At 42.5% G+C, this 6,182-nt stretch overlaps 1 protein-coding gene across 1 annotated transcript; it reads right to left on the bottom strand.

Annotated features, from left to right (window-relative positions):
* Nucleotides 1–2,805: 2,805 nt before the first annotated feature.
* Nucleotides 2,806–4,807, bottom strand: LOC143817706 (speedy protein 1-A-like). Its single transcript, XM_077299193.1, has 5 exons — nucleotides 4,729–4,807; nucleotides 4,409–4,503; nucleotides 3,676–3,758; nucleotides 3,330–3,498; nucleotides 2,806–2,997 (listed from the first exon to the last, which is right to left on the bottom strand). Exons 1-5 carry the CDS (start codon nucleotides 4,739–4,741, stop codon nucleotides 2,806–2,808), a joined length of 552 nt encoding a protein of 183 aa, XP_077155308.1. The 5' UTR covers nucleotides 4,742–4,807.
* Between the last annotated feature and the right edge of the window lie 1,375 nt (nucleotides 4,808–6,182).

Below are 6,182 nucleotides of genomic sequence, written 5' to 3'. Positions count from 1 at the left end.
CCATAGCCTAACCTAACATACCCTAACATGTTGATCCAGAGGAAGGCAGAAAAAACCATGTGGCAACGAGTAAGCTCCACATTGGGGAAAAAAATTCCTTCCTGACTCCACATACGGAAATCAGACTAGTTCCCAGGATCAATGCCCTATCAAGGAATCTAGTATATATAACCTGTAACATTATACTTTTCAAGAAAGGCATCCAATCCCCTCTTAAATTTAAGTAATGAATTATGCTTAAACCTTCTTTCCTTCAGACGTAGAGGATGCCCCCTTGTCCCTGTCTCAGGTCTATGATTAAAAAGATCATCAGAAAGGTCTCTGTACTGTCCCCTCATATATTTATACATTAAAATAAGATCACCCCTTAGCCTTCGTTTTTCCAAACTAAATAGCCCCAAGTGTAATAACCTATCTTGGTATTGCAGACCCCCAGTCCTCTAATAACCTTGGTCGCTCTTCTCTGCACCCGCTCTAGTTCAGCTATGTCTTTCTTATACACCAGAGACCAGAACTGTACACAGTATCCTAAGTGTGGTCGAACTAGTGACTTGTATAGAGGTAAAATTATGTTCTCCTCATGAGCATCTATGGCTTTTTTAATGCATCCAATTATTTTATTTGCCTTTGTAGCAGCTGCCTGACACTGTCCACTAAATGTGAGTTTGTCATCCACCCATACTCCCAGGTCTTTTTCATTGACGGTTTTGCCCAGAGTTTTAGAATTAAGCACATAGTTATACATCTTATTACTTCTACCCAAGTGCATGACCTTACATTTATCCGCATTAAAGCTCATTTGCCATTTATCAGCCCAAGCTTCTAGTTTACATAAATCATCCTGTAATATAAAATTGTCCTCCCCTGTATTGATTACCCTGCAGTGTTTAGTGTCATCTGCAAATATTGAAATTCTACTCTGTATGCCCCCTTCAAGGTCATTAATAAATATGTTAAAAAGAAGAGGGCTGGTACCCCACTGCTAACCTTGACCTAGTCCGAGTGTGCTCCTTTAATAACCACCCTTTGTTTCCTATCCCTGAGCCAGCTGTTAACCCACTTACACATATTTCCACTCTATAAAATATAACAACTGTGAAAAAATAACAATTATGTGTAAAGTATACAGTGTGTCTATTTGTACAGCATATGGGGTGACTGTGTGTGTCTGTGTGTGTCTATGTGCAGGGTCGGACTGTCCCACCGGAGAACCGGAGGATTCTCCAGTGGGCCCTGGCCCTGACACCTGCTGGCATAAAGGGCCAGCAGCTTCCTGTTGCTCCAGGGGCCCCCAGCCAGTGGGGTGTCGATAATAGCGGTACACCACGCAGCTGCTATGGGGCTCCCGGTGCCAGAAGAACAGCAGCGAGTGACAGGAAGCCTAAGCCTGTTCCCGCTGCTAAAGTGAAATGAATATTCACGCCTCCCCACGCCCCCATTGAGAGGAGTGACTTAATTTCTCTTTAATAGCGGGCAGTGTTTGCCGCAAGCTGTGGCTAACACTGCCCGCTATCAGAGCCCCTAACCCACACGGTCGCTATGGGGCCGTAATCCAGGAAGTGCCGACGCCAGCGCCGCACCCCAGCACGCATTAATGGAGGAGAGAGCGTCAGATGATGCTCCCTCTCCCATTATTCCCCTCGCCTCTGACACACAGCGGGTGCGCGATGACTTCATCACGTACCTGCTGTGTGTGAGGCCGACTGCAGAGCAGCCCCTGACATCGGAGCAGAGCTGCCATTGGAATCAGCGTGGGGGCGAGGAGGAGAGGTGAGCTGCATGATACCCTATGAGGGGAATCTGCATGATACCCTAGGGGGAGCTGCATGATATCCTAGGGGGAGCTGCATGATACCTCATGAGAGGAGGGCAGCATGATACCCTATGAGAGGGGGCAGCATGATGCCCTATGAGGGGGGATCATGATACCCAATGAGGGGGGCAGCGTGATACCCTCTAATAAGGGGCAGCATGATACCCTATGATGGGGCAGCATGATACCCTATGAGGGGGAGCAGCATGATACCCTATGAGGGGGCTACATTATAATCTGTGGGGACTGCATTATATTCCGTGAAGGGGCTGCATTATACCTTATGAGGGGGCTGCATTATACTCTGAGGGGGCTACATTACATTCTGTGGGGGCTGCATTATACTATTTGGAGGGGGCTGCATTATACCCTATGAGGGGGCTACATTAATTTCTATGGGGGGCTGCAGTATACATTATGAGGGGGTTGCACTATTCTCTAAGGGGGCTACATTATACCCTATGGGGGCTGCATTATACTTTGAGGCTGGTTGCATTATATTCTATGGGGGCTACATTATATTCTATGGGGAACTCCATTATTTGCTATGAGAGGGCTACATTATATTCTATATGAGGGCTGCATTATATTCTGTGAGGAGGCTACATTATATTCTATGGGGGGCAGCATTATATCTTATGAGGGGGCTACTTTATATTCTATGAGGGAGGCTACCCCAATCCCTGCTACATAATTAAGACATGTACTACTTTATATTATACCCTGATATTAGCGCGTTTTACCACACAATTGGTGGTCTTGTATTTATTTCTATGTAGCTACATAGTGGGCCCCAAGAACGATTTTCTCTGGTGGGCCCAAGGTGCTCCAGTCCGACGCTGCCTGTGTGTTTGCTTCTGTGTAGAGTGGGATGTGCATTTTCTGTATGTGACTATTAAGAATACTTTCCTTTCTGAAGTTCTTCATCCGTCACGTCGTCTAGATGTTCTTCTCTTTGCAGGTCTAGCAGCTATGTTCCTCTTCCAGCCAGTTCATTCTTCTTGTGGGTCCAGCAGTGGTGTTTTCAGGCATGACATATTCACAGCTTCCTCCTTCTTGCATGGAACGATGTTACACAGAGAGCAGGGTAGGGCATTGTTCCTCCTGAACCAACGGATAGCCCAGCTGTGATGGATATTCCTGTTTCTCTTCCATGCCCAGTGGTCAGGGTCTTGTGCCATGATCTAGAATGAAATAAGTGATTATAATCAGAGTTTAAAGGGAATATATCACCATTAACCATAATCCAATTTGCATATATTTTAGGCCTGATGATGCTGGTACTTTTTGAAGTTTTCTTGCTTGATATTATACAAGCATTTCATGAGTCCAGCTATGGTTGCATTCATAAAATGCTCTCCCTAATATCAGGATTACATGACCATTTTGATATTTTTTTTCTTCAAAGTAAGTACCACAGCACCATCAGGTATAATGGATTTATTTATGCATGCTGTTTATATTGTGATATCTAGTTACAGATCAGCTTTATATTATTACTGTTTATATTGCTAACCAGATCACAGGTGGCTCGATCCACCCAAGCCCGAAATCCCATCCTGGTGAGAAGAATATTGCGGAATTGTAGAAGTCGGTCCTTCTTCATGCTCCACGTCCATCTGAGGGCCCAGCGGTAGATCTCCTGTTGATATGGCACGTCTTCTTCAAACTGGTTGGCTAAAAACCTGGAGGGAAGAGAAATGAAACCAAATAAACTAGAATCCACTTCAGAAGAAAATACAGAAATATAACAACAAACACAATTATCATGTATTTACATGAGTGGTAGAAAAGATATTTTGGTTTTACAATAAAATAAAGTTATTTATAGACATAAATGTGTAATAATAAAAGAGACTCACAGAGCTGGAAAGAAGAAGGTTCCATATTCTGAAGATCGCAGTCCTGCTCTCCTGAAGTAAGTGACGACCATGGCGAGGAGATACTAGAGGGATGAGAAGCAGAGTTAGAGGGCATATATAATACAGAACATATACAGTATATATGCATATTCCTATGTTTGGTAATATCTGGCCACTATTACATAAGAATAAGCCCTTTATTCCCTATGATGGATCTTCTCAAATATGGATGATTTCTAATCCTTCACTACAATAATACCTTGTCCGAAATCTTAAGACAGCTGTCCCTGGCTAGAAAACATCTGATGTATTCTTCTTCTACAAAATTGAGAAAATAGAATTATTTAACTATGAACTTCGTAATGAAAACCTTTTTAATACTATTAATGTTAAATTAGAGCATTTCATTAATGATGGATTATCCTCAGGATAACTCATGAATATCAGATTGCTGGAGATTTGGCCCTCGACACCCACTGATCAGATACTGAAGAATTGTCCTAAAGATATGCCATCACTATTGAGGTTAAACCAAAGCCACGGCACTGCTCCCCACATAGTGACCGCTCCTGTCTGCTGCATCATACTAGGTATAATTATAGGAGGCTGAGGGAGAACACTTCCCTACATGTTTCTCTACCATTATACACATGAAATAGATTAATATAAAAATACATGCCATATAATCTAATACTTTATATCTGGAAACCTTGTAATATGCAATGAGTCTTACCAAGGAGTGCGGCGAAAGCTGCCCGCTCTTCTGGCTGGGGGATGTCATCTTCTGTCTTCCTCCTCTTGGCCACTTCCTGGGTGGCAGACAGAGAACTGTGGTAGAAGAGGTAGATAATATAGTATTAGGCCTCATGCACATGGCCGTACTATGGCTACACATAATTCACTTACATCCTGATGGGTGTTCTCATGGGGACATTAGTTTTGTGGTGTAAATGGTATAAATATGTGTAATGGTGATGTGTACGGTCACTATGGATTTGCCGGTGTAAGTGTATGGATTGTGATGACTGCAGTGATGTAACCTCATCTACTTACCACTCCTCTTCATACTGGGCGATCAGTTCTCTCTTCCGCTTCCTCATGGCCAGCTTTACTCTTCTTCCTGGAAACTAGCATACAGAAAAAGGAAAAACCTGAATATGCAGAGCATGGCTCTGTCTATAGGATCTCTAGTGGGGTAATACTATCAACCTAATGTGTAACCCAAAACCTATCTACCACAGCCTGCATTACATGGGTTGCAGCATTGCAGCTTTATTGACTTGATTGGTGCTGAGTTGTAATACCCAACATGACCCATTGACAGAAGTGGCGCTGTAGCTAGTAAACAAAACAAACCCTATTTTCTACTTAAAGCACCACTCCAGCATTTTGTTTTGTTTGTACTGCTGGAGTGGTGCTTTAACTGTAAGCCCCCTGCCCATGTTCTTATACTTGGTGCCATCTTGTGCCCGTAACTTCTCACCGGCCGCAAGTCAGAAGTTACATGACAAGAGCTTAATACAAGTCTATGAGAGCCAGAACGAGGCTCTCATAGAGAGGTATTGAAGAGTGACGTCTGCGCCGCTCCATGAAACACTGGAGACTGGTAGGACCAACACTGGAAAAGGATGAAGGGGCGACAGGTGAGTATGAGACAGGGGCCAGGAGAATTACATAAAAAGCACCACTTTTTGCAGTAAAAAAACCCGCTGAAGTGGTGCTTTTAAAAAAACTAAAAATATTATTGGTCATTTATGCCTACCCAGATTGATTTTCTGTCCTATGATAAGGAAAGACTACAGATATCTACATTATACTGACTGCACTGTGACCCGCCATATAAACCTCTGCATATATCCGCTACCTCCCTGTATAGTGACTGGTGATCCAGTACAATAGTCTTCATATCTCCACTACATGTATGATATAACTGTTATATACAGGCTAATAATGGCCATGCACTTCTAAATATTGGATGTGGGAATTTCTAGGAGAAATAAATGGCCCCGTGTTTTTCAGATTATTATTACATATCATTATCCACATTTTAAATATTTATTCAAAGTCACCAAATTTTATCCTATTTCTTCATAATCACCCCGTTATCTATATCTGGGATTTATGGTGAAATCATTTGCTTTTTTATATGTGATTGCTTTCAGTATAGATCCCAACTGTCAGTATCTGGAATGACATAAATTGGCAGTTTATTCATCACACAATGATTCTCACCTCTGTAGAGCGGCCGGGTGTCTCCCAATCAGCAGGTAACGATCCAGGTACAAATCCAAAAAGTGTCGCTTCTCGTAATCAATAAGGAGCCTGTCTTATCTCTAATAGAGCTATCGCAGACTGGCACCAACTGACGTTTTTTCTCTTTCTTTAAATTCAAATCTTGCGATTCTATTGGTTGATGGTTGATACACATGGTGCATGTGGCGCTAAATTTAAAAAGAAAGCGCATTCTAGTAATGTTATAAGGAAATACAGTGTATTACCTTTATATC

Source organism: Ranitomeya variabilis, chromosome 3, assembly GCF_051348905.1.
Source record: "Ranitomeya variabilis isolate aRanVar5 chromosome 3, aRanVar5.hap1, whole genome shotgun sequence".
NCBI classification, from domain to species: domain Eukaryota; kingdom Metazoa; phylum Chordata; class Amphibia; order Anura; family Dendrobatidae; genus Ranitomeya; species Ranitomeya variabilis.
This window is presented reverse-complemented; position numbering and strand designations above follow the sequence as displayed.